A 27,871-nucleotide genomic window follows, 5' to 3' on the forward strand; every position below is an offset into this window, starting at 1 on the left:
TGAAAATGACCTTGACCTTCTTTCAAGGTCACAGGGGTCAAATGTGTCAAACACTTCAAACGACTTCCCCTGAAGAACTGAAAGGTATATAATCTTTATATTTGGCTGGTGGCTTCCTGGGATAGAGCTCGACAAAGTTTGAAAACGAAAATGACCTTGACCTTCTTCAAGGTCAAAGGAGTCAGATATAACAAATGATTAAAACGACTTCTTCTGAAGAACTAAAAGTTATAGAACCTAAATATTTGGCTTGTAGCTTTCTGGGAAAGAGCCCAACAAAGTTTGAGAATGAAAATGACCTTGACCTACTTTTAAGGTCACATGTGGCAGATCTGTCAAACACTTAAAACGACTTCTTCTGAAGAACTGGAAGGTATAGAACCTTAATATTTGGCTGGTGACTTCCTGGGAAGGAGCCCAACACAGTTTGCGAATGAAACTGACCTTGACTTACTTTCAAGGTCACAGGAGTCAGATATGTCTAACGCTTAGAACAACTTCTTCTGAAGAAACGGACGGTATAGAACCTTAATATTTGGCTGGTTATTTCCTGGGAAAGAGCCAAACAAAGTTTGCGAATGAAAATGACCTTGGCTAACTTTCAAGGTCACAGCGTTCAAATATGTCAAACGGTTCAAACTACTTTTTCTGAAGAATTGAGATTCATAAAATTATAATATTTGGCTGGTGACTTCCTGGGATAGAGCTCACCAAAGTTTGCGAATGAAAATGACATCAACCTACTTTAGAGGTCACATGGGTCAACAACATTTTAAAGGATTTGTTTCAAGAACTAAAAGGAATGGATTCATAAGATTTGGCTGGTAGCATGTTGGAATAAAGCTAACCAATTTGAGAAGAAAAATGACATTGACCTACTTACAAGGTCACAGGGGAAAATATGTCAAGCAACTTCTGAAGAAGAATCAAAAAGCATAAAATCTTATAATAATATTTTGCTGGTAGTTTCAACAGATGGAGCCAACAAAGTTTGCGAGGGAAATATTCAGGTGAGCGATACAAGCCCTCTTGGGCCTCTTGTAATATCGGGCAACACTGCTTTGATGCTTATAGTATCGGACAAAGTGTGCTTTTATGTTTATATTGCTGAAAAGAGTGAGCGTTTAATGATAATGATATGATAAGTATCAAGCAAAGTGAATTTTTACAGACATGAATATTTCCGGCAAATAACGATTTAATTGATGTTGTACAACATGAGACAAAATGAGCTTTGTACATGTAGGTCGCATTTAGTTCCATCTAGATCGGATTTGAAGGTCGTGTATTAAAAATGTATTCACAGCGAGCTTTGATTGCTTTTATTAGACACAGTGAGCTTTACCAGTTTATAGTATGAGACAGTGAGGTTTGACTTATCCATATAATAAGGTAAAGTGAACTTTAATGGTGTCCTTTTGAGTAAGACACAACGTGCTTAGACTTTGTTTCATGCACTGTAAATTAAAGTTTGACTTTTAATTATAATCAGACACAACGAGCTCTATAGTATAAGGCACAGTGAACTTTTCACCTCCCCCTTCATATTTTCTCTCTTTTCTTTTGTGATCATTGCTGAAGGTGATGCATTTTCCTGATGACTATTCGTGAAGGGTATTCTGTCGGTAACTTTGTCGTGTTGCAGGTTGGTGGTATCGGTAGTGTCCGAGACACCTATATCCCGTACAGTGCTGTCGTCTGGTATCTGGAGCGACATAGCATTGGTGGATTTGCCATTGATGAAATACGTGTTCATTAAACCTTTGCCTTTGATTTCAACCTCTCCTCTTGGCTCCAGGTCATATTCCGTACCGATTAGTTTTCTAAAATAATTATACACTAATATTAATCAGAAACCACAAGGAATAACTGTCCGTAGCATGAATCTGATTATGCACATTTGGATTAGAAGAGTGTTAAGCTATTGTCCCCAATGTAGTTTGGTAGTAAACTCGTTATCTCCTGTTTTAACCTGTATATATCCACATATATAAAGCTTCAATAGAATATAATTTAAAATTCAAAAAATATTTTAACAAGGGGGCAGTATTTGTTTCCCTCAAGTATTTTTTGCTGGAACATATTTTTACTAATTTCTTTCAATAAGATGTAGACCTAAATTTATTATATATATCTAACATGGATCTACATCATTACAGGGATTTAGATGATCGTATATCAGATAGGAAGTCCGTTTATCCCTCACAAAATATTGTCCTTCGTGACATGCAGAGTAAACTATACCTACTATTGGGTAACGTTAACATTATTCCCTTGTGGGTTTGTGAAAAATCTGATATGGAGGGATTGGACATGTTTTTCTGTCTCCTGGATGAGAATCATAACGTAATTCATTTTAGATTCAATTAACTACTGATGAGGAGTGATACAAATATTTATCTTCGTTATCGATATCATTTATGCGACTCCTTTTTTAGTGTGTAAAATTGATGGATCGTAGGAAAACTGTTAATGCGTATTATGGCGATACCTTTATTGCAGGAATTTGAAAGAGATGATGGGGAGAGATAAGGAACGTTGATCCGTCTTTTGTAAACAGTATCATAATTCCGTACTTGTATGTAGGTTTTGAGTGAGAACAACGATAAAGCCTCAACAAGTATGTGAAATAGTAGATGTAAGCTATGGAGAACGGTTTTTACGTTTCATAGAAAATATAACACGGTACTGCGTATTATAAACTGGTTTGGAATGGGTAATGATTGCTTCCCCTGTTTGTGACATCTTTTGTGAGATCTCGTTTGAGCACTCAGTAAGCACCTTGCTCGAAATATACATTCATTCTATATTAATATCAGGGACAATGGTAAACGTGTATTCCGCTTTATAAGTGATAACTGATTTGGAATTAGGCAATGCTTTGCCCTTACGGGTGTTCAGAATATCTTATATTCATCTGTATTCCTCTTCAATCAAAAACTTTAATATGTTGTCGTTTTGTGTTATGAAGGGGGGCAAAACTCCCAGAAATGTGCTTTCACTGTTACTGATATCTAAAAACATATCAACAGTACAACACTGTATCATGGAACGTTAAAGGACTGTATACTAACTGGTATGTGGAACAGCTGACATGAACCCGGCCTGGTACTCCGTGACTTTCCATGCGTGATGCGGTGTTGACGGTGTCCCCGAACAGACAGTAACGCGGCATTCTTGTACCCACCACTCCTGACACCACTGGCCCCGTGTGGATCCCCACTCGTATCTATGGTAACAACAAAGTGATACAGACATAATGTAAGCATGCTTTACACATGAATACCAATCCGATCCATCGTAAGATATAATATGATAAACTAAAACCTGATTTCGTTTTCGCCCTTTATTGTATAATACTTATTGTTCATCTTCGTTATAGTCACCTTTGGTGTCATTCAGCGAAATTATTCTTTGATAAAGTCCAACTTGGCTTTCATTCAGTGTCAATCAATTTCGTTGAAAACGTACCGGGGAAAGACTAGACCTGCTGTAGCTCGCTACATGATCTAACGTGGAGACTTTAAAGTGGCTTCTCTACATAATCGGGGGCTTCCTACCTATACTTTCTTTCCGATTGTAACCTCATTGCAGAACAAATAATATGACCGGATGAAGTGTCAGATTACTACATACAAATTATCCTTTTATTTCATCTTGTTTACTTGAAACATTTCATAAAGCAATAGCGGAGAGTTTTGAGCTCCATTGAGTCTAAAATAAGACCAAATTTGGCTTCCAAGTTAATTCACGCTTTACATAAAACTGATGTAATTTTTAAATGAGATTAACCAAATGAATCATGATCATGTGTGACAAACAAAATAACAACATGAATTTTATTTCAACGGAAATCAACATTAATGTCAAATAAGAGCATTTAAGGAATTGACTATATAAATCACCAAGGAGTTAGGATTTAAAGTATTGCTTTGTGAATGTCTCGGGTAAAAATAAATGCATGCATTAAAATGTACATATATTAAGATGACTTGTTTATTGTTTAATTATATAAATTCCTACCTGGATTGGACTGCCCGTGACAGGGGAAATAACACGCTCCGTTTCCGCTACCATTCCTAACCCCATGGTGGCAATCCTCTGCGCGTGATCAGCGATAGATTCCGGAACTCCCGACACAACCATATATGCATCACCAATTGTTTCAACCTGATCGTCATTGATGAACATTAATATTAGTTACATAACATGGATTTGTTTTTAAACAGTCGAAAGAGAGAAGTGTTTCAATTTTGATAAAAAAGGGATATCATTTAAACTAAAAAGTGACAAACTTAATCTATTCGATGGTTCGGTTCATCGTAAAATAATACGAAAACAAGAAAATATCCTCTTGGCAGTATATTGTACTCCCGACCTCTACATTTTATTTGATAATAAGTCAATACTTATTCATCAACCTGTTATTTTCCAAAATGATATTATATTGGAAGAAATTCATTAACAACAGTAATCTTTAGTTGATTGGAGCTTACCTTATATACGTCATATTCCGTTGACAAATTGTCAAATCTCATGAAAAGTTCATTTAACAGGTCGACGATTTGAATAGGTTCGCATTTGGCCGCCATGTTGGTGAACGTCACAATGTCGCTGAATAGAATGGTAACACATTCATGCTTCTCTAGTGATAAAAAAGATAAGGCATAGAGTGGTCAATTTCAGTAAAAATACTACTTCATTGCGAAAAGACCACTCGCAAAAAAATAACAGGTATTGTGAGACAAATGTTAATTAATAAATATGCTATAAGATCTTGCTACAAACAAACACAAATTACGGTTCATTAAGCGGAATTAAAATTGAAAGTAGCTTTCTATCGCTTTCAACACTATGTAATGATCACGACCGACATAAACCAAAGATACCAATAAAATTCAATTTCAACACCATTTTGAATTGTTCAAGGTTCTTATAGAATGCTTACTATTCGATCCCATATTTTGCTACTTATTTAGTTACTAAGTAATCGCATCATATAAATGCTAAGTAATCGCATCATATAAAACAGGAAGACTGACTTATACACCCTTCATCCCACTATTGAAAGGAAAGCTACGGACACAAACAGGTATTTTGAAGCAAATATGTGTTGCTTTAGAAAAGACAAATGTTGCAAAATGACAAAAGACAACAAAAAAACAAAAGCGTAACGATTTCTTTTCAACAGTTAATATTAGGATAACAATGAAGGTTAAAGAATCAAACTCGATATGTGTTCCCAGAGTCGTAACGTCTTGAACTATTTTCAGTATGGAAGTTGCAGGGTCAACGTTATTCCAGAAACTATAACGTTGACCCTGCAACTTCCATTGCTACTTCCATTTGCTAGCAGAACTTGGCACGGCAATCACCTTTCCTCAGAGACACGAGGTATATTCTATACTATGCTCATGCTTTTTTAAGAGAGAAAAAATGATACTTTCCTCGAGTGTTGGATATTCTATTCTGAGTGGTATTTAACTTTACATACGATTTCCTATAATACACTATTGAGATAACCTATTGATGGTTATGGTTTTAAGTCACATGGAACCTGATGTTTTACAACGACAATCGAGCCTTACCCGCGGAAACCGTTTGCCCATCCCGCAACTGGTCTGCCACCTTGACTGGTAACATATCGTACAAGAGGGTATCAGTCTTTTTCTTTTCCTCCTCTAGAGCATTGGCTAGCTTTTTCATGCTGGCAGTCGTCTCGTCTAGCTTCTTACTGTTAGCATGCAATATGATAGAGTGTATACATGAAAAATTGGGCCAAATGCATTACAAGGAAACCCCTATTTCTGGGTATTCAAATACATTTCTTACAAGGCAATACTAACTTTTATTAAGTCTGTACGAAAACAAATCAATTTCATCAGTAACGTAGTTGCAGTATTAACGACGCTGGTTAGTGAGACAATGATATTAGTGGTGGCAGTATTAACGACACTGGGTAGTGAGACAATCATATTAGTGGTGGCAGTGTTAACGACACTGGGTAGAGAGACAATCGTATTAGTGGTGGCAGTGTTAACGAAGCTGGGTAGTGAGACAATCATATTAGTGGGGGCAGTGTTAACGACGCTGGGTAGGGAGACAATCGTATTAGTGGTGGCAGTGTTAACGACGCTGGTTAGCGAGACAATCGTATTAGTGGTGGCAGTGTTAATGACACTGGGGAGAGAGACAATCGTATTAGTGGTGGCAGTGTTAACGACACTGGGTAGAGAGACAATCATATTAGTGGTGGCAGTGTTAACGGCACTGGGTAGAGAGACAATCATATTAGTGGTGGCAGTGTTATAACGGCACTGGGTAGTGAGACAATTATATTAGTGGTGGCAGTGTTAACGACGCTGGTTAGCGAGACAATCGTATTAGTGGTGGCAGTGTTAACGACGCTGGGTAGCGAGACAATCATATTAGTGGTGGCAGTGTTAACTACGCTGGTTAGTGAGACAATCGTATTAGTCGTGGCAGTGTTAACGACGCTGGTTAGTGAGACAATCGTATTAGTCGTGGCAGTGTTAACGACGCTGGTTAGTGAGACAATCGTATTAGTCGTGGCAGTGTTAACGACGCTGGTTAGTGAGACAATCGTATTAGTCGTGGCAGTGTTAACGACGCTGGTTAGTGAGACAATCATATTAGTGGTGGCAGTGTTAACTACGCTGGTTAGTGAGACAATCGTATTAGTCGTGGCAGTGTTAACGACGCTGGTTAGTGAGACAATGATATTAGTGGTGGCAGTGTTATAACGGCACTGGGTAGTGAGACAATTATATTAGTGGTGGCAGTGTTAACGACGCTGGGGAGTGAGACAATCGTATTAGTGGTGGCAGTGTTTACGACGCTGGGTAGTGAGACAATCATATTAGTGGGGGCAGTGTTAACGACGCTGGGTAGGGAGACAATCGTATTAGTGGTGGCAGTGTTAACGACGCTGGTTAGCGAGACAATCGTATTAGTGGTGGCAGTGTTAACGAAGCTGGGTAGTGAGACAATCATATTAGTGGGGGCAGTGTTAACGACGCTGGGTAGGGAGACAATCATATTAGTGGTGGCAGTGTTAAAGACGCTGGGTAGTGAGACAATAATATTAGTGGTGGCAGTGTTAACGGCACTGGGTAGTGAGACAATCATATTAGTGATGGCAGTGTTAACGACGCTGGGTAGTGAGACAATCCTATTAGTGGTGGCAGTGTTAACGACGCAGGGTAGTGAGACAATGGTATTAGTGGTGGCAGTGTTAACGACGCAGGGTAGTGAGACAATGATATTAGTGGTGGCAGGGTTAACGACGCTGGGTAGTGAGACAATGATATTAGTGGTGACAGTGTTAACGACGCTGGGTAGTGAGACACTCATATTAGTGGTGGCAGTGTTAACGACGCTGGTTAGTGAGACAATCGTATTAGTCGTGGCAGTGTTAACGACGCTGGTTAGTGAGACAATCGTATTAGTCGTGGCAGTGTTAACGACGCTGGTTAGTGAGACAATGATATTAGTGGTGGCAGTATTAACGACGCTGGGTAGTGAGACAATGATATTAGTGGTGGCAGGGTTAACGACGCTGGGTAGTGAGACAATCGTATTAGTGGTGGCAGTGTTAATGACACTGGGTAGAGAGACAATCGTATTAGTGGTGGCAGTGTTAACGACACTGGGTAGTGAGACAATCATATTAGTGATGGCAGTGTTAACGACGCTGGGTAGTGAGACAATCATATTAGTGGTGGCAGTGTTAACGACACTGGGTAGTGAGATAATCATATTAGTGATGGCAGTGTTAACGACGCTGGGTAGTGAGACAATCATATTAGGGGTGGCAGTGTTAACGACGCTGGTTAGTGAGACAATCATATTAGTGGTGGCAGTATTAACGAAGCTGGGTAATGACACCACCAGATTCATTGCAGATTGATTAACGAAGGTGGATAGGGGATTAACAAAACGCGATTTAGAAGTAAAACATAGATACCACAGCTAAAACAAGGGACCACTTGTGGTATCCGTGACAATATATACCGCCAAGTTCAGTAAAAATGTAGGTTCTGTATAAAAAAAAAATCATGCACTGAAACCTCTTAGATAGATAGCTAATGTTGATATTTAGAGCACTCTCTGGAGTAGCAAATCTACTGTGACATGTAAACCCATAAGTAGATAAGTTTCTAAGTAATGAGACCATTATTATTGTCGTAATATAGGTGAGCTATTGAAATTATTTTATCTAATAACCTCATCTCTACGTCAGCTCTCCGCTGTTCATTCATAAACATAATCTCCATGGTGATCTGGTCTTGTGGGATGTTGTTGAGGTAGCACGTGGACGCCAATAGGTCACTGATACCCTCGAAGAATGGACTGCCGAGGAAAGCAATATGCTTTCTGTTTTCCAGAGGAACCATATGACCTATTGAAAAATCAAACGATATATCAGTTTTCATATTATCTGTTCATTATCTAGTGATTCATGATTTCAAAGAAAATAAAACAACATTTTAGTCCGTAATTTTTTTCATGTGGTAAAGGATTCGTACCATATTACAGGATATCACTTCTGTATACCCTGACTTTCACGAAAAAAAATATCATTTTCCTAAATAATTTCAACTCCTCGCTGATTCCAAATGATTATTTATATGTTATCCAAGATTTTTTTTTTAATTCTAGGCAAGAAAATATCACTAGACACTGAAATGTTCCAATAAAATGCTACACTTTAGAGTGGCGCCCACTATGACCATATTAGGTATATGTGTATATGAACTTTTCTTCTTATTAGGTCACCTGAGACAAAGTCTCAAGTGACCTATTGCGATCGTCTTTTGTTCGTCGTCGTCCGTCGTGCGTCCGTAAACAGTTTACATTTTTGACTTCCCCTCCAAAACCCCTGAACCAATTTCAATGAAATTATGCAGAAACCTTCCATGGCCAAAGGTCAACAAATTTGTGGAGGATTTGGTCCCCAGCCCCCAGGGGCCTGATGGGCGGGGCCAAAAAGGGTCAAATTGACTAAAATTTCAAAAATCTTCTTTTCAAGACCCTGATATGGTAGAATCAAATACTCTTCATAGATGGTTGGGTCTTAGGTGCTTTACCAAAATTGAGAATTTCTTGACCCTGGGGTCTCACGTTTCCCCCTGTGGAGGGGGTACACTTTACTATAGTTTATATAGGGAAATCACATTTTGGACCAACATTTGTTTAATTTCCATTGGAAGTTATTCAATTTGGGTTAGCATTATCAGTATTGGATAGCAGTTTGAGGGTCAAAACCTTCTTCTCAAGACCCAGATATGGTAGAATCAAATACTCTTCATAGATGGAAGGGTTTAAGGTGCACTACCAAAATTGTGAATTTTATGACCCTATGGTCTCACGTTTACCCCAGATGAAGGGGGGGGGGGGCAACATTTATTATGGCAAATGATACTTTGAATATTACATGTTGATAACTTGATTGGAATTATAACCCTGAGTAAACAGATTGATACATTTGAACATTTTAAGCCAGCTTTACCCGCAAGGGCGCCCAAAGGAGTCAGTGTGCTACAATTTCTTCATTTTCCTTGTTTAGAATCAGAGGTGCTAGTTTCAAACACTTTTCAGTCTTAAATCTGTATGCTAGATATTGAATAAGGTTGTTTTAATGTTTTTTGTCACTTTGAATAATACGTATGTTCATGTTTTAAAAACAAAAATCAACTCTCTGTATAAATATATCTGAACTCGGGTGACCGTTAAGGCCCATGGGCCTCTTGTTGCTTTTTGATTGCCGCTCTAGGAAAATTAATAAGACCACTGTATTTTCATTATTTCCTGTTATAAAACAAAGGCAATAAACAATAAACCCAGTGATACCTCGGAGTAACGGACATTCCTCTTCTACGTTATTTATGCCCTTCCTCGGCTTCATTTGCAGGAAAAAGTACATGTATGTGTTGGAACAATTCATGATGTTGGTAAACGACAGAGTCACACTTGGCTCCTTGATTTCAAACACGTCATTGAACTTAACGTTAGTTTTTCCTAGGTCTGAGCACAGCGTCTTCAGATGTAGGCCAGCCCCGAGGATGTGCATGTTCTCGTTAAAGATGACACTGTAAGGAATTGCCAGGTGTAAACTACGGCGAGGCAGACTGACCATCTGGTTATCCATGTAGTGGTCCAGGTCTTCTGGTCGGATTCCTTTGTCCAAGACTACGCTACAGTTTCGATTATTTGATACATTTATACCCATTCCCCGATCCACGCCAATAACTTTCACGTCAAAAATCACATGCTCACAAAACTTTGATTCAAATATTTGTCCAGTTAATCTTTCGACAAGCTCCATCTCTATTTCTGTATCGAACAGTTCCTTAGCCACTTCCTTCAATGTACCTGTAATATATGGAATTGTACATTAGAATGTAATAGCAGTAAACCGCTCGTATATGACGATGCAAATATTTTCTATAATTCAGTTCAATGTTTTATCAATAATTGTATATTTGTTTCTCGATGTTTTTTCCAAAACCAGCCTGTCAGACACCTATTTAAAGCTAAATCTAAATCTAATACCTTTCATTTCAATATCTCATGCGTTTTTCTATTGACACCATCAGTTTATGAATGCAAGTTTTGTCTTTTAGCAGCCGTGTGGACAGAATCAGCTATTCTTGACACAAAACTGACTTTTGCAATTCTACCTAAAGCAGATTTATTGGAAATGTCTTTTTTTGGAAAACCGTCTGCAACCATGGTGTTATGTCATTTCGCCTAAGCATGTAGGGTAATGGTATAAGCTTAACAAAGACTGCCTGCTATATGTTACCAGTAACTACCTACAACGACCGGGTACATAGCTAGCCTCACTGTGTATACGTGTACCTACCTATGGCGACCGGGTACATAGCTTGCCTCACTGTGTATACGTGTACCTACCTACAGCGACCGGATACATAGCTGGCCTCACTGTGTATACGTGTGCCTACCTACAGCGACCGGGTACATAGCTGGCCTCACTGTGTATACGTGTACTAACAGCTTGTTGTTCTTCCTCTCACACCTGACAATATAAATCATGTTCTTAACACAACAATACAAGGCCGTATGTAAGAAAGGACACATATTCTTTTTTGGATCAAAAGCAATTCATGCTTGAGGAACACTGCAGATATATTGAAAAAGGTATAGTTGAATGTAAATGTGCTGATACTTAAAGAAATAATAAAATATGGTGATCACCCTTTTTCCAGTTGATTCATCATTCATATTAATCACAACTTTTCTTCCGAGAAGTATATTTTAATAAGTCTACCATGAAGGCGATATAGCTAATCTTCTTGTTCGCTAATAGCCCACTATTATTCGACAATAATACATGCACGTGCATGTGGGTGTTATTTTCCAAACAAACCATGCACGTCGCAACGCTCTTCCAAAATCCTTCCAAGTGTTTCTAAACATTTTCTTCTGGTTGGTAAGTATAGATTATGAGAAGTTCTTTTTACACAACAGAAAGAAAACAGTCGGAGTCCCAGATAAATAAATCGGCAATCACAGATAATGCCACACAGAAAAACCATGTGATTGACACGGATAACTCCAAAGTTTTGGGCAGAGGGAGCAATCTGTACAAGCGGCATATAAAGGAAGCCATCTGAATACGCCGCGGTGGGCCAATTCTAAATCGAGACGATGGGGCTCCAAGACTCTCGCACATCTATGACCAACTGTTTACAAAGCGTAGCTGAATTGAGTCATTTCGGTACATATATATATATACAACAACTATTGTACATACGTTTCCAGCATAGCCGAAATCGACATCGATTTTTTGGACAACTCGTACATATTTTACACCTTCGTGTGCATACGCTTCATTGGTCATTTGTCTGATAAAGGTGACAGTGTACACATCGTACTAGTCATCGAAACTTCACATAGAAAAGTTTGTTAGTTGTGTAAAAATAACTTCTCATAATTCTTCCAAGTGTTGCAAATGTAAAACGTATGTGTTTATAACTTGTTTTGAAAAGAATAACCTCTGTCGACTGCGGGAAAATGCGTTCACATGAATGTGTTATAGGTTTTATAAAAACTCATTTTGCTAGTTGCAAGACAGGAAAATTCTCAGCAACGTCCAAAAATGATAACATCAGCATACCGAGAAACTCGGTGGGAACACGTACCGAAACTGCGGAGGACGCATTCCCTTGTAGGTAAGTGCCAACAGCGAGTGGAGCAGATCAAGGTTCTGGACGAAAGAGACGAAGTCCCGCCCTAAGGTTTTCATCATACGATCATAACCACGGGAATAGGCATACTTATAGAAATGGCGACCGTATGACTCCAGTAGCTGGGGTAGGTCGATACCTGAAAGTGAGTGAATGGAAATTTAGGTTATACTTAAAAATAGATTCATGTGACATTTAAGGTAATAACTACATGGACGAGGATATGCTGCAGTCATTTTTAAAAACAAAGCATGTTCTGCAAAAAAGTGATGTTCAGTGTTACCAATGCAGAACGTCCCTACCAACCCCAACATTCGTCATGTCACCAATACTTAATATGGTCTGATGCCTTTATATGCATTTCAACCGATTGATGTAGATTCTCTTTAGTGACAAGCATTTAATAAACTTTTTTTTTTTACTTTTTTAGGAATTTTTTTTATACAAACAGATATTTTTTGTCTCTATAGTTATTTTTTAAGTACGTTCAGCAGTAAATGACCCATCGTCGAGTTGATTCATGTGTATGCAAATATCGAAAACAAGATAACAATCAGTCTAATACCATGGGGATCGCACAATTTCCTTTCATTTTATCAGATTTTATTGACTTTATATATGTCAATTGGATTGGACATCAGGCGAGGCCTATTTAAGTCCTTTCCAAACTTATTTACAAACATTACATATATTGCGTACACTTAAGGAAAGGATAAAGGACCACGTGGCGAACATCCGGCTGAATAGAGATATTCTGTCATAACAATTCAATTAAACAGTGCAGTGGAGATAACTCCAATTTAGCTTGTGAAATGAACATTTTACAACTTTTGTTTAATCATTTTCTGTTTATGTTTTAGATATTAACAATTAAATAAATCATGTGTATTTATTGACAACCCATCCTACATAAAATCCAAGGGATACAGGCCCAAAAGTCCCTGTGTATAAACACATTGGCCATCCACCCACTGGATATATAGGATAAGTTACCAAGAAATAAACATTTTGTAAAATTTCAGAATATGATATGGATTCATATAGGAAAATGTAGTTATTATTATATATTATTGGAGTTGATTCTCCTAAAATTTATTTAACAAAGCACTATAGAATATTCATGTAACTATGAAATAGTTAGAACAGGTTATAGAATAGTACACTCATAAATTCCATCTAGTCCAGCCGAATACCAGAGATGTTGTGAAGATAGATATACACCAGCATCAATAATTACTAGCAGAGTGATCATGACACTATAGATAAAAGCATCACTTTCAATGTAAAGTTTTGCTGTGAGTGAGATTACATATCAAGCCTATTAGTTTGACAAGTGTAGTCAGATATACTTTGTAAAATGGATATGTTAATATCAGCGTTGCATATTAAGCATCCCTTTAATCGAGTTTTTAGATTAAAATGATCATGATTACCAGTTATACCAAGTTGAGAAATTTTTATTACTAATTGCATTCTAAAGTTGTTATAGAGTGGGCATTCAAATATAAAATGAAATGCATTTTCATTTTCAAGTCCACATCTACATGCTGGTGTGTCATTCAGATGATCCATATATAAGTCACTATTTAGGTTGCTAGCATGATTTCTCAGCTGACAAATTATGATATTGAATTTTCTTGGCCCATAGTATTTAAATGTGCTAGCAATTTCTTCAGTGTTGTTCATATTATCAGATTTGATGAAATTTTTAAATTGTTGAAGGGAAGTAGCATTTAAGGTTTCTGCAGATAGAAGGTTAAATTCTCTACACATTGAGGGAAAATAACTATTGAAATAATTCTCAGTTCTACAGAAAGGGGGATTGAAAATACGGCTATTTCTTAGTGGGTATCTTACATTTATATTGCTGTGAAGGTATGGTTCAATGATGTCTTCTAATATAAGTACTTAGGCGATTCATTATTTAAAATTTTGAACATAAGTGCTAATTTATGATTTTTTCGCCTACAACAAAGTGATTCAAGTCCAGTTTCTGCATAAAGCTTACAATGAGAGGTCCCTCTACGCAATCCTGTAATAACTCTTAATGCCGTCAACTTATTTTCATTATCGTATGAATGAAAGGCCCAGAACGCGATTGTCATATCCGATTTCTTTTCTCAATTAGAGCAATTATTTTCTGATATTTAAATCGGGAGATTGTTGTCCAAACTGTTTTTATTCCTTTATCGATTCGCATTCGTCTTTGTATCTTTCCCTCTCAATAAATCTTCAGATCTTGCCAATATTACATGTCATACTTTCTGTACTGTATACATGGAAGGTACCCGCTATAGAATGTAGAATAGATTTTTGTATAATAAAAAGAAATTCAGTAATTAATCCTTTTCCAAATAAGAATTATTATTGAATAATACATGTCGTAAGCACACATGGACTCAAAATCTAAAATCATTTACGAATGTAGATCATGCAAATTTTAATAGGATCCGTGATAGTGACATTATTTCTGTGTTTCGCACGAATGTGAAATTATTGATGAAGAATATTGATCGCTTTTAAAAACATTGCATAATTGCATCCATAAATTGGTCATGATGCCGACATGAAAGTGATGGTAGGATTCTCCTGAATGTAAATCTTTCATTTATTCCATTCAATAACGTCAATGTAGTCATTGTGCTTACTAATCAAAATCTCATCTTTTCTTCGTGTAAATTAACTGGTGTAATTATTATGTACCTGACGGAGCAGTAGATCCTCCTTAATGACAATGATTCTTTTAAGTTCGATATCTGAAGGAAAACTACTTTGTATTGCAATTTTGTTTAATTATTTTGTAAGACAAACATTGTTTTATAGATATGTTTTATTTTGTTTAGAAATAATAACTGGAATATGCCCTGACATTGTCTACTCTTCAGTAAGGAATATAACGATTTTAATGTATCTTCCATCTAGATGATCTTGGAGTTGGATCAGCCATTCCCAGTTATTACTACAGAAAGTCGTTAATGATGTAGGTGACATTAATCGGGGGTACTTCCAGATAGTGTATAATGATAGGTATGATTCCAGTTTCTTAGTTACACTATCGACCAGTGTGGAAGGCATGCAGTGTTATCAATAACTACACCAGTTCCTGTAATTACTGTAAATAATTTATCAGCTGGCAAACAATCAATAATGAACCTTACTATGAAGTACAGTCATCTAGAAAATGACAGGTGTAATATCGGACCGGATCCAAACCTAGGGGCTGAAAGATTGTGTTGTATTGATCTTCGAAGAACAAACTATATTATTTTCTAACACGATTTTAATTTTTGGTTTTTGAATGTTGTAGTTATTTGAATCTTGTTTAGTCTTAGCATACAATTTGAATTGTGCATTTGATGAACTTGTTTTAACAAATAATAACAAAAAGTGGCAAAAAGCATAATGGAAATTATATACAATAGCATCAGCACGCAAGAAAATAGTCCGAACTCAGTGCCGAAAAAACGATGACAAAACTCGAGGACATAAACTGAAGTACACGCATCAATATCCAAGAAACTATACCATACTTAGTGAAGGACCAAACCAATCCTATTGTTTTACAAATACTTTGGTGATGGATAAAATTGACCATACTACAGTAAAGGATCAAATTGGTCCATACTACACTGAAAGGACAGAGCTAGATCATACTAATTGACAAATCAAACTAGACCTTAATTACACTTAAACGCCACACGTAACCCATACTGCAGAGAACGATCAATTAGGAGGCACGGTAGTCTAGTGGTAGGACGCCGGGCTCGTGACCGAAGGGTTCCGAGTTCGACTCTCGTCACGGTACTGTGTTGTATCTTTCAGCAAGATACTTTACTCCACTTGTTCCAGTCTACTCGGCTGTAAATGAGTGCGTGGTTGGATAGTGCTAGAATTGTAGGATGCTAGCTGTGAGCGCCGAAAATGCAGCACCGGCTGTGTGCTCCCCAGGGAGTTGAGAAAGATATTGGCTGGTTGCAAAGGCCCTATAACCACGGATAATAATTCGGAACCGCTTTGAGACGACCTACGAACTAGGTTGTGATTTTTTTATTTTGTCTGTGTGGTAGTATTTTCTTACGATACTATACCCCTATTTATACAACAGACGTTAATCTATGGTTTGTAATGCTTTCGCTCGGTCATTTTCAGTACCTTCTGTATTGCTTACCCACGACACCTTGGATTGCTCCAACCAGTTTGAATGTGTTATCGTCTTTGTAGTAATGGAACAACATGAAATCGTTATCGTCATCAAGGTCAGCATCCTTCCTGTTCCAACGTAACATACATTGCATTATTTATACTAATAACATTGTTTTCCATCATCGAGACAATTTTCCGTTATACACTGTTTACAGGTTAAAAATAAAGTGTGTTTTTTACAACAATTATGAAACAAGTTATTTCAACTTATATTAATAACTCTTGTTGGCCCGGATGTTAGCGCTCGGGAGTCTTAATGTTGGAGGAAACTGGAGAACCCGTAGAAACCCCACGTGGTCAGGCAGGTGACCCCATACCTTGTTTACGTCCGATGGAAGAATCGAACCCTCGTCGCCTTGGTAAAAGGCAAGTGCGATATCCACTGCGCCACCCAACCATCCTGGTGTATAGGTTCATTTTGCACAACCAGTGAAATATCTTTGCGATGTTTCGATGACTTCAGTACGATATGAACCCTTTAATCTTTATCAGACCAACGGTCTTTGATGAAGGTAACGGAACACATATCGCACTAATTCATCGAAACTTTAAGCATGATGATTTCACTGATAAGCGCTATATGCACCTATATATATATTTCCCAGATTGATAAAAAACGCATTTCAGGCGACTGGTTTATTTATAACTGTACAGAAATGAAAGCAATCGTATTAGAGGGTACAAGCAGCAATTTGAGAGAAAAAAAAATGAATAATTTTGCTACAGTAATCTGTTATCTTCTTTGTTTAGGTTATTTTACACGGACGCATATCTAAACGCTCGACTATACTAAACATTATGTCACCGGGGTCCATGTTAAAAGCGTTTTGTTCATACTTACAGAACTTTCTCCCACTGTTCCCTGCCGTATGTCTCAATACAAAATTCCCTCAAACAAAGATGTACGTGTCCATGCTATAAAAAAAAAGATTTACATGCAAACTTTATTTTACAAAAAGTATCAACTTAATCACCAAATACGTGACCAAGCTAAACCAAAAGAATGACTACATTTTACATAACAATCAAACCATGGGTGTCTGTGCTCTAAGTTGATATTGTCATTGTCTTTCATAAAACAGAAATAAAATCACAAGTCAAGTCATTAGGTGTCAGTGTTAAAACTAAATCTTGGTATCGTTTTACAATAAATAACAATCGAATCACAAGTGTCTCAAATTTTAAGGGTACAGATTGGCTTCATTTTACATAATTCTGGTAATAACCCCATTGCAAGAAAAGTGTCGACGTTAAAAAAGGTGGACTTCCTTTTAGATTATATAAAACACATGCGATTACAAGATAAATGTCCATGCTAAAATAAAGATGGACTTTGTTTTACATCAACAACAACCTAATAATAAGGTAAGTGTACATGGTAAATATAGATTAACTTCGAATTTCATACAGTGGCAATGCATCATGAACTAAAAGCTACTTCTAAATCTTACTCTATGCCTTGCACGGAAAGTCTTACCCTTCGTTGTAATGTGTGTTTTAATTACGTCTTGTTGTATGTCTGCTTTAGTCTGTGTTTGCGTGGCACTAACATACTACCCGGTGTAAGACAAATATGTTCTATCTATTGGACATTAACATTCTACCTTGTCTATGATTTTATAATTCGTTAATTATTCAGCCATGATATATTTGCAACAGAAATATAAATATCGCTATAACATCACTGACCGTTTTGTATTACCATCTTTTTTTTAATCCTGGTAATAATCAAATTGTTTACATTTCAACTCGATGTAGACTCTGTCAATTAGTTTTAATTGGAAATTTTACCAAAGAGTGATATTTCATGACATTTTCGACTTCTTCAATACCTTTAGTCATTGAACAATTCTAAATAAGAAAATCTGCGGAGAAACATGGTTTTAAAAGGAAATTGACAAACTTAAAGGTTTGCTAAATGGCATGGAACACGCTGTCCACTGCACTAGGTTTTACTATATTTATGGAACATTTCTTTGAGCTCCAACAAGTTGAAATCACTCTCTATAATAAATCTCAATCAATAACAGCGCTATAAACGATCAAACCGATTCAGGAGATGAAACAAATATCCAATGCTCTGCCTGAAGTGAAGTGTTTGATATGTAAAAACATCAAATGTTTAAGCCTTCCTGAAAGTAATTCTGTTTCGCTGTGAAATTACACGAGCCAGGCACCATAACAGCCGTATCGCACGACCGATTAACTTATTTCACAGGTACTGTGATGTTTTGCACAATCACACTGGCTAGTTAAATACTATGAGCAATATTATATTTACCCATGATTCTCAAACAGATGCCTATGTGCTAGATTATTAGGTTATAATACCATTTTTCTCTTGTTCTGTTCCGTTGGTATTTTCTAATGTAGCGGCTGAACATGATACAAACATTCGTCAGTTGTTCAAAGAGACGACCGTCATTTCGCTGAGTTGTACTGCTGTGCTTACAAGCTAATATTTTAAACTCCCTTCAATTGTTGCTGTAGTAACGTGGTCAATTCAAGTTACTGACGTGTACATATTGGTTATTTTCACCTGTGTTTTTACTGTTTTTACACGAAGCCAAGGTACATCTTACATAAACAACTGGTTCCTCTCCGCAAGTCTTCAACGTCACGCTGTCTTGTCTATTGTCATTGTGCATATCATGTATCAAAGTAGAAATGAGATGGCTTCGGTACAGGTTACAACTTATAGTAGGATTTGGAACGGCATCAAAATATGATAAGAAGGAAAATTGTAAAAGTTCTAAACAAATAGCATGAAAACTTTTTAAAGTCAGTTTTTGAAGTGATTATTCACTGCATTTTGTTATATAGTTTAGTATAGGCGTTTCGTTTTGTAGAAAATAAAACATTGAAAACATTTGAAAGCAAGGCATTAACAAACAATAAAATTATCTTTTGATTTATTAAGGTCACTTCCGGTAATTTTTACACACCTTTTGAAGGATATAGCCGCATAACGCAGAGCACTCTTTGTGTGAAACATTTAGAATCATTTCTCGGAGCACTCTTTTTCGGATATAGAAGTACTGTCAAATAAGCAAAAGGACATAAGTCAACCTTGGAAAAAATTCAAGATTTTATAACAAGAAATTAACAAAAATGCTTCAGAGCGTCTTCCAATTGAATATGATTTAACTATGAATTATCTTTTGATTTTTTTTATTCACATCTAGCAAAATCTCGTATAAAATAAGCCCAGAAAAGATAAGAATATCATACACATATACAGGGTTTGTATAGCGCATTACCATATGTGTTATTGATTCCCTCCATCAGTTATTGAAAACATAAAAAATGACAAAGTAAATGTACCGAACATAATGAGTCGACAGCATTTATGAAATGTAACGAGTTTCCTCCGTTGACGGATGATATGTGATCCTATTCGAGGAGTTGTGGATTGTATCAGACATCTAGGAATGTGGTCAATCGATACTGATCGGAATCATTTTATTTCCGTAAAGTCTGAAATGTCTGTGTAGAGTTTAAGTGTGCTAAATTATTGATTACAAAACCATGAAATTAATGTGTCCATGACATGTATCATATCAATTTTAAGATTTATTGTACTTCATGGAACTATTTGTGTCACTACTAAACACCAAACTGTATTGAACTCCAAGCATTTCGCGTATCTCTACGATATTAAGCTCCCTAAAGTTATGCTGTGGTAGTTTCCGTATTTCTTTGCCTTTAGTGCAAACATTTTCTAACATATGCAAATAGAAATTAAATTGAAAAACAATTCATCACAAGTAAAATCAATATATAAACATTAAATGTAAAACGACATGACTAATTGGATATTTACAATCTGCTCGGAAGCAATGTTTTCGTCTTCAGAAACCAATATAGATTAACAGCAGTAAACAAGTATTTTTAACAATAGATTATCGTTGTTGTTTTCATTTTGTTTAAAGTGAATAATATCTTGGTCTAAATACTTCCTGAATTCTTATCGGAGATCCAGTTTATTACATTTTCGTCTACATGCTTAACAATTTCTTTTGATATCTAAAATATATAACAACTTGGTCTACATATAAGATCTTTTCTTATCATGTATTACCTGTATTACCTGTATAACATTTCAGTCCATATACGTAATCATCTCTTATCAGAAATTACCTGTATAACATTTTAGTCCATTTACTTAATCTTCTCTTATCAGCCATTCCCTGTATAACATTTTGGTCCAAATAGTTAATCATCTCTTATCAGACATTTACTGTATAACATTTTGGTCCATATAGTTAATCATATCTTATCAGACATTTCCTGTATAACATTTTGGTCCATATAGTTAATCATCTCTTATCAGACATTTACTGTATAACATTTTGGTCCAAATACTTAATCATCTCTTATCAGAAATTACCTGTATAACATTTTGGTCCATATAGTTAATCATCTCTTATCAGACATTTCCTGTATAACATTTTGGTCCATACACTTAATCATCTCTTATCAGACATTTCCTGTATAACATTTTAGTCCAAATACTTAATCATCTCTTATCAGACATTACCTGTATAACATTTTGGTCCAAATACTTAATCATCTCTTATCAGAAATTACCTGTATAACATTTTGGTCCATATAGTTAATCATCTCTTATCAGACATTTCCTGTATAACATTTTGGTCCAAATACTTAATCATCTCTTATCAGACATTACCTGTATAACATTTTAGTCCAAATACTTAATCATCTCTTATCAGACATTTCCTGTAGAACATTTTGGTCCATACACTTAATCATCTCTTATCAGACATTACCTGTATCACATTTTGGTCTGTATACTTAATCATCTCTTATCAGACATTACCTGTATAACATTTCAGTCCATATACTTAATCATCTCTTATCAGACATTTCCGGTATAACATTTTAGTCCATATAGTTAATCATCTCTTATCAGACATTACCTGTATAACATTTTCGTTTGTATACTTAATCATCTCTTATCAGACATTTCCTGTATAATATTTTGGTCCAAATACTTAATCATCTCTTATCAGACATTTCCGGTATAACATTTTAGTCCATATAGTTCATCATCTCTTATCAGACATTACCTGTATAACATTTTGGTCTGTATTCTTAATCATATCTGATCAGACATTACCTGTATAACATTTCAGTCCATATACTTAATCATCTCTTATCAGACATTTCCGGTATAACATTTTAGTCCATATACTTAATCATCTCTTATCAGACATTACCTGCATAACATTTTGGTCTGTATTCTTAATCATCTCTTATCAGACATTTCCTGTATAATATTTTGGTCCAAATACTTAAACATCTCTTATCAGACATTTCCGGTATAACATTTTAGCCCATATACTTAATAATCTCTTATCAGACATTTCCGGAATAACATTTTAGTCCAAATACTTAATCATCACTTATCAGACATTTCCGGCATAACATTTTAGTCCATATTCTTAATCATCTCTTATCCAACATTACCTGTATAACATCTTGATGTATATATTAAATCAGTTCATATCTTGTATTACCTGTATAACATTTTGGCCTGTATTCTTAATCATCTCTTATGAGACATTTCCTGTATAACATTTTGGCCCATATACTTAATAATCTCTTTTCAAACATTACCTGTATAAATTCTGAAACAGGATTTTATATGTGTTCCCATTAATCACATCTATCAAAATCTCGTATAAAATAAGCCCAGAAAAGATAAGAATATCATACACATATACAAGGTTAGTATAGCGCATTACCATATGTGTTATTGATTCCCTCCATCAGTTATTGAAAACATAAAAAATGACAAAGTAAATGTACCGAACATAATGAGTCGACAGCATTTATGAAATGTAACGAGTTTCCTCCGTTGACGGATGATATGTGATCCTATTCGAGGATTTGTGGATTGTATCAGACATCTAGGAATGTGGTCAATCGATACCGATCAGAATCATTTTATTTCCGTAAAGTCTGAAATGTCTGTGTAGAGTTTAAGTGTGCTAAATTATTGATCACAAAACCATGAAATTAATGTGTCCATGACATGTATCATATCAATTTTAAGATATATTGTACTTCATGGAACTATTTGTGTCCATACTAAACACCAAACTGTATTGAACTCCAAGCATTTTCGCGTATCTCTACGATATTAAGCTCCCTAAAATTATGTTGTGGTAGTTTCCGTATTTCTTTGCCTTTAGTGCAAACATTTTCTAACATATGCAAATAGTAATTAAATTGAAAAACAATTCATCACAAGTAAAATCAATATATAAACATTAAATGTAAAACGACATGACTAATTGGATGTTTACAATCTGCTCGGAAGCAATGTTTTCGTCTTCAGAAACCAATATAGATTAACAGCAGTAAACAAGTATTTTTAACAACAGATTATCGTTGTTGTTTTCATTTTGTTTAAAGTGAATAATATCTTGGTCTAAATACTTCCTGAATTCTTATCGGAGATCCAGTTTATTACATTTTCGTCTACATGCTTAACCATTTCTTTTCATATCTAAAATATATAACAACTTGGTCTACATATAAGATCTTTTCTTATCATGTATTACCTGTATTACCTGTATAACATCTTGGTCTTTATATTTAATAATTTCTTATCATGCATTATCTGCATAAAATCTTGGTTTATATACTCATTTTGTCCTTATCATGTATCGCCTGTATAACATCTTGATGTATATATTAAATCAGTTCATATCTTGTATTACCTGTATAACATTTTTGGTCTGTATACTTAATCATCTCTTATCAGACATTTCCTGTATAACATTTTGGTCTGTATACTTAATCATCTCTGATCAGACATTACCTGTATAACATTTTAGTCCATATACTTAATCATCTCTTATCAGACATTTCCTGTATAACATTTTGGTCCATATACTTAATCATCTCTTAACAGAAATTACCTGTATGACATTTTGGTCTACGTACTAATCATCTCTTATCAGACATTTCCTGTATAACATTTTGGTCCATATACTTAATCATCTCTTAACAGAAATTACCTGTATGACATTTTGGTCTACGTACTAATCATCTCTTATCAGACATTTCCTGTATAACATTTTGGTCTTTTTTCTTAATCATCTCTGATCAGACATTACCTGTATATCATTTTAGTCCATATACTTAATCATCTCTAATCAGACATTACCTGGATAACATTTTGGTCTGTATACTTAATCATCTCATATCAGACATTACATGTATAACATTTTGTCCATATAGTTAATCACCTCTTATCACAAATTACCTGTATAACATTTTGGTCCATATACTTAATCATCTCTTAACAGAAATTACCTGTATGACATTTTGGTCTACGTACTAATCATCTCTTATCAGACATTTCCTGTATAACATTTTGGTCCATATACTTAATCATCTCTTAACAGAAATTACCTGTATGACATTTTGGTCTACGTACTAATCATCTCTTATCAGACATTTCCGGTATAATATTTTAGTCCATATAGTTAATCATCTCTTATCAGACATTACCTGTATAACATTTCAGTCCATATACTTAATCATCTCTTATCAGACATTTCCTGTATAACATTTTGGTCCATATACTTAATCATCTCTTAACAGAAATTACCTGTATGACATTTTGGTCTACGTACTAATCATCTCTTATCAGACATTTCCTGTATAACATTTTGGTCCATATACTTAATCATCTCTTATCAGACATTACCTGTATAACATTTTGATCTGTATACTTAATCATCTCTTATCAGACATTTCCGGTATAATATTTTGGTCCATATAGTTAATCATCTCTTATCAGACATTACCTGTATCACATTTCGGTCTACATACTTAATCATCTCTTATCAGACATTACCTGTATAACATTTTGGACTGTATACTTAATCATCTCTTATCAGACATAAGCTGTATAACATTTTGGTCTGTATACTTAATCATCTCTTATCAGACATTACCCGTATAACATTTCGGTCTACATACTTAATCATCTCTTATCGGACATTACCTGTTTAACATTTTGGTCCATATACAACCATCTCTTATCAGACATTACCTGTATAACATTTTGGTCTGTATGCTTAATCATCTCTTATCGGACATTACCTGTATAACATTTTGGTCCATATACTTAATCATCTCTTATCAGACATTACCTGTATAACATTTTGGTCCATATACAATCATCTCTTATCAGACATTACCTGTATAACATTTTGGTCTACATACTTAATCATCTCTTATCAGACATTACCTGTATAACATTTCGGTCTACATACTTAATCATCTCTTATCGGACATTACCTGTATAACATTTTGGTCTGTATGCTTAATCATCTCTTAACAGAAATTACCCGATAACATTTTGGTCTACATACTAATCGTCTCTTATCAGACATTTCCTTATAACATTTTGGTCCATAAACTTAATCATCTCTTATCAGAGATTTCCTGTATAACATTTTGGTCCATATACTTAATCATCTCTTATCAGACATTACCTGTATAACATTTTGGTCCATATACTTAATCATCTCTTAACAGAAATTACCTGTATGACATTTTGGTCTACGTACTAATCATCTCTTATCAGACATTTCCTGTATAACATTTTGGTCCATATACTTAATCATCTCTTATCAGACATTACCTGTATAACATTTTGGTCTGTATACTTAATCATCTCTTATCAGACATTACCTGTATCACATTTTGGTCCATATACTTAATCATCTCTTATCAGAAATAACCCGTATTACATTTTGGTTTGTATACTTAATCATCTCTTATCAGACATTTCCTGTATAACATTTTGGTCCATATACTTAACCATCTCTTATCAGACATTACCTGTATAACATTTTGGTCTATATGCTTAATCATCTCTTATCAGACATTACCTGTATCACATTTTGGTCCATATACTTAATCATCTCTTATCAAACATTACCTGTATAAATTCTGAAACAGGATTTTATATGTGTTCCAATTAATCACATCTAGCAAAATCTCGTATAAAATAAGCCCAGAAAAGATAAGAATATCATACACATATACAGGGTTTGTATAGCGCATTACCATATGTGTTATTAATTCCCTCCATCAGTTATTGAGAACATAAAAAATGACAAAGTAAATGTACCGAACATAATGAGTGGACACCATTTATGAAATGTAACGAGTTTCCTCCGTTGACGGATGATATGTGATCCTATTCGAGGATTTGTGGATTGTATCAGACATCTAGGAATGTGGTCAATCGATACTGATCGGAATCATTTTATTTCCGTAAAGTCTGAAATGTCTGTGTAGAGTTTAAGTGTGCTAAATTATTGATCACAAAACCATGAAATTAATGTGTCCATGACATGTATCATATCAATTTTAAGATATATTGTACTTCATGGAACTATTTGTGTCCATACTAAACACCAAACTGTATTGAACTCCAAGCATTTCGCGTATCTCTACGATATTAAGCTCCCTAAAATTATGCTGTGGTAGTTTCCGTATTTCTTTGCCTTTAGTGCAAACATTTTCTAACATATGCAAATAGATAATTAAATTGAAAAACAATTCATCACAAGTAAAATCAATATATAAACATTATATGTAAAACAACATGACTAATTGGATATTTACAATCTGCTCGAAGCAATGTTTTCGTCTTCAGAAACCAATATAGATTAACAGCAGTAAACAAGTATTTTTAAATACAGATTATCGTTGTTGTTTTCATTCTGTTTAAAGTGCTTTATAATTAAACATTGTGTGAGAAACTTCAGGTGTTGAACGATCTGCTTGTACAAAAAAACTCCACATTTTGTAATACACTTCCATATATGCAATTTAGATGTGTGACAATGTACGCCAGTTTCCGTATCAATAAAACAGAAACGTTTTGTATTACAGCTAGGTATACAAACGTAATACAATCTTATCTTAGATGAGGTACATTTCATCTTGGTAAACATACTAAATCGTTTTTATCAAATATATGTATAATATCTTGGTCTAAATACTTCCTGAATTCTTATCGGAGATACAGTTTAATACATTTTCGTCTGTATACTAAACAATTTCTTTTCATATCTAAAATATATAACATCTTGGTCTACATATAAGATCATTTCTTATCATGTATTACCTGTACAGCATTTTGGTCTATTCTTTATAAAAAAAATCTTATCATGTATTACCTGTACAGCATTTTGGTCTATTCTTTTAAACATTTCTTATCATGCATTACCTGTATTACCTGTATAACATCTTGGTCTTTATATCTAATAATTTCTTATCATGTATTATCTATATACATTTTGGTTTGTATACTCAATTATTTCTTTTCATGTATCGCGTGTATAACATCTTGATGTATATATTAAATCAGTTCATATCTTGTATTACCTGTATAACATTTTGGTCCATATACTTAATCATCTCTTATCAGACATTTACCACTACCTGTATAACATTTTGGTCCATAAACTTAATCATCTCTTATCAGACATTACCTGTATAACATTTTGGTCTAAATACTAATCATCTCTTATCATGTATTGCCTGTATAACATCTTGGTCTACACACTAATCCTGTCTTATCAGAGATTACGTTTATTACATATAGACATTCATACAAAATGGTTTCTAATGGTCATCATCTTCTGCATTAATTTAACAGATATTGCAATATACGTGTTTCATATCCAGGTAACTAAGTAACCAAATCAACTATAAACAAGATTACTCTATCGTATATTTTTTATTTCGATAATCTGTATGTTGAAAAAAATACTGTTGGATTATGTTAACAAACATATTTATTTGTCACATGAAAACCACCTTATCTCCCTGTTAATGTCATAGTATCTACACGATATGATGACATTATGGAATAAAGTAAAAAAAAAAAAAAAAAAACCCAACAAACTTACCATAACTTATTTCCAGTTGGTCTAGTTATTTTGTAGATCACTCGTCTTTTTCCTGTTGTCACAATTGCATCCACTTCGTAGTATAAGTAGATAATTGTACTTGTCCACTCTGTGTCCGCTGTACGTGTCCGCTGTATGTTGCCGCTATCTATGGTCCATGGTGACTATGATAGGTCCACTGGTTGGTAGTCGTACACACGTGGTTAGCTGCAATTATATACTCTTTCTATGCATTGGTTGTGGTATACCCGTTACCTATAGCAACCAGGAACAAGTCTATTGAAATCTTCAATCCATGTACATCAACACGAATTACACTCAATAAATGCAAAATAATCTCAATATTACGACTTCGCATATAACGTTCTCCATTTCCGTTTGTACAGAGGACAGTAGTTTTCCTTGAAAGGTCAAGATAGCGATGTGTGTATTGAAGAGGAAATTATACCATTTCATAACTATACT

The 27,871-nt window shown here is 35.0% G+C and overlaps 1 protein-coding gene across 1 annotated transcript; it reads right to left on the reverse strand.

Moving 5' to 3' along the window:
• Window positions 1–1,018: 1,018 nt before the first annotated feature.
• LOC110446251 (guanylate cyclase soluble subunit beta-2-like) lies at window positions 1,019–27,693 on the reverse strand. Its single transcript, XM_021491296.1, has 12 exons — window positions 27,407–27,693; window positions 17,278–17,351; window positions 16,402–16,502; window positions 12,189–12,372; window positions 10,989–11,062; window positions 9,874–10,395; window positions 8,248–8,422; window positions 5,589–5,734; window positions 4,497–4,645; window positions 4,024–4,170; window positions 3,075–3,229; window positions 1,019–1,823 (listed from the first exon to the last, which is right to left on the reverse strand). The coding sequence occupies exons 1-12, from the start codon at window positions 27,407–27,409 to the stop codon at window positions 1,505–1,507; spliced, it is 2,049 nt and encodes a 682-aa protein (XP_021346971.1). The 5' UTR covers window positions 27,410–27,693; the 3' UTR covers window positions 1,019–1,504.
• Window positions 27,694–27,871: the final 178 nt, after the last annotated feature.

This window comes from Mizuhopecten yessoensis, unplaced genomic scaffold (genome assembly GCF_002113885.1).
Source record: "Mizuhopecten yessoensis strain PY_sf001 unplaced genomic scaffold, ASM211388v2 scaffold2671, whole genome shotgun sequence".
Lineage (NCBI taxonomy): Eukaryota > Metazoa > Mollusca > Bivalvia > Pectinida > Pectinidae > Mizuhopecten > Mizuhopecten yessoensis.

Excerpts from the sequence above, each read along its gene's own strand:
- LOC110446251 (XM_021491296.1), bottom strand. Across the intron at positions 4,646-5,588 it reads TGGGCAAACGGTTTCCGCGG|AGAAGCATGAATGTGTTACC; the intron begins GTAAGGCTCGAT and ends TTTTATCACTAG. Across the intron at positions 4,171-4,496 it reads CGGAATATGACGTATATAAG|GTTGAAACAATTGGTGATGC; the intron begins GTAAGCTCCAAT and ends AATGACGATCAG.